Raw genomic sequence first — 1,001 nt, forward strand, 5'->3', positions numbered from 1 at the left:
GAAACATGGGTGTTTTGCTCAACACCCTTAAACAACCCTTATTCAGGGACCTTTTGAGCGGGATAGGCTACTCGACCTAAAGAAAATTCTAACTGGGCCCCACCTGCAAGGTCATGCACTGTTTATCTTGATATGAGATCAACCTGTCGCGCACATAAGGTCGTGATATATGTGCCTGGTATACCCTTATCAGACGGGTAGTCATGATGGGTATACTGGGCTTCGTATATTTGTACCCCAATGTCACTTTGATGGCATGCACTGCTCACTCACTCATTAATAATAATAATAATAATAATAATAATAATAATAATAATAATAATAATAGTTGATTAAAATTTTGGCACAAGGCAAGGAATTTTGAGGGGAGGAGCTTTAGTCAATGCCTTAGATACTTGAATAGTACTTTATTTTATTGAGCCTGAAAATATTTCGATTCAGAATGCCAAGAGCAACACATCCTGACACTTTTCAATGGAAGCAGGTTATAACAACAGTGCATGTGTTTAATATGTGGTCTCAGTATGTCTCTACCAAAACCAAATGATATTTAGAAATAACTAAAGAAAGAGAATAGATGAAGGAGGTAAGCATTTGAGAAATTGTACCTGTGACTCTGAAAGGTTCTCAAGTGCCTGGATGACGCCAACATCTGTTCGATGGAACTGAAAAGATGGATAGAATAAAACACGATATTACTTATGTAGATAACATAGAATTGAATTCAGTTCTATATTCAAGAGATGAGGAATTATTTACATTATTTACATTTGACAGATATTTGTCCTCATCGTGTTTGTTGTTAACACAACGTTTCGGCTGATATACCCTCCAGCCTTCCTCAGGTTTCTTTTTAAAATGACATTGCAGGGTAGGAGTGAGAGGCTGGATCTGACCGGCTGAAACATTAAAACAGCAATTTGGGCCCAGATGTGGCTGTTTGAAATTCTTAAAGGCTTAAAGACACTTACCGTCATTCCACTTTCCATATTTGGGAACAG

The 1,001-nt window shown here is 37.6% G+C and overlaps 1 protein-coding gene across 1 annotated transcript in view; it reads right to left on the minus strand.

Annotated features, from left to right (window-relative positions):
• Window positions 1–989, minus strand: part of LOC106879505 (midnolin-B) — a 15,448-nt gene extending 14,459 nt beyond the window's left edge. The window contains exons 1-2 of the mRNA XM_014929113.2: window positions 972–989; window positions 609–665 (exon numbers count right to left, since the gene is read on the minus strand). Of these exons, the coding sequence (XP_014784599.2) occupies window positions 609–665; window positions 972–989 (75 nt within the window). The remainder of the gene's footprint in view (window positions 1–608; window positions 666–971) is intronic.
• Window positions 990–1,001: the final 12 nt, after the last annotated feature.

Source organism: Octopus bimaculoides, chromosome 10 (assembly GCF_001194135.2).
Source record: "Octopus bimaculoides isolate UCB-OBI-ISO-001 chromosome 10, ASM119413v2, whole genome shotgun sequence".
Classification (NCBI taxonomy): domain Eukaryota; kingdom Metazoa; phylum Mollusca; class Cephalopoda; order Octopoda; family Octopodidae; genus Octopus; species Octopus bimaculoides.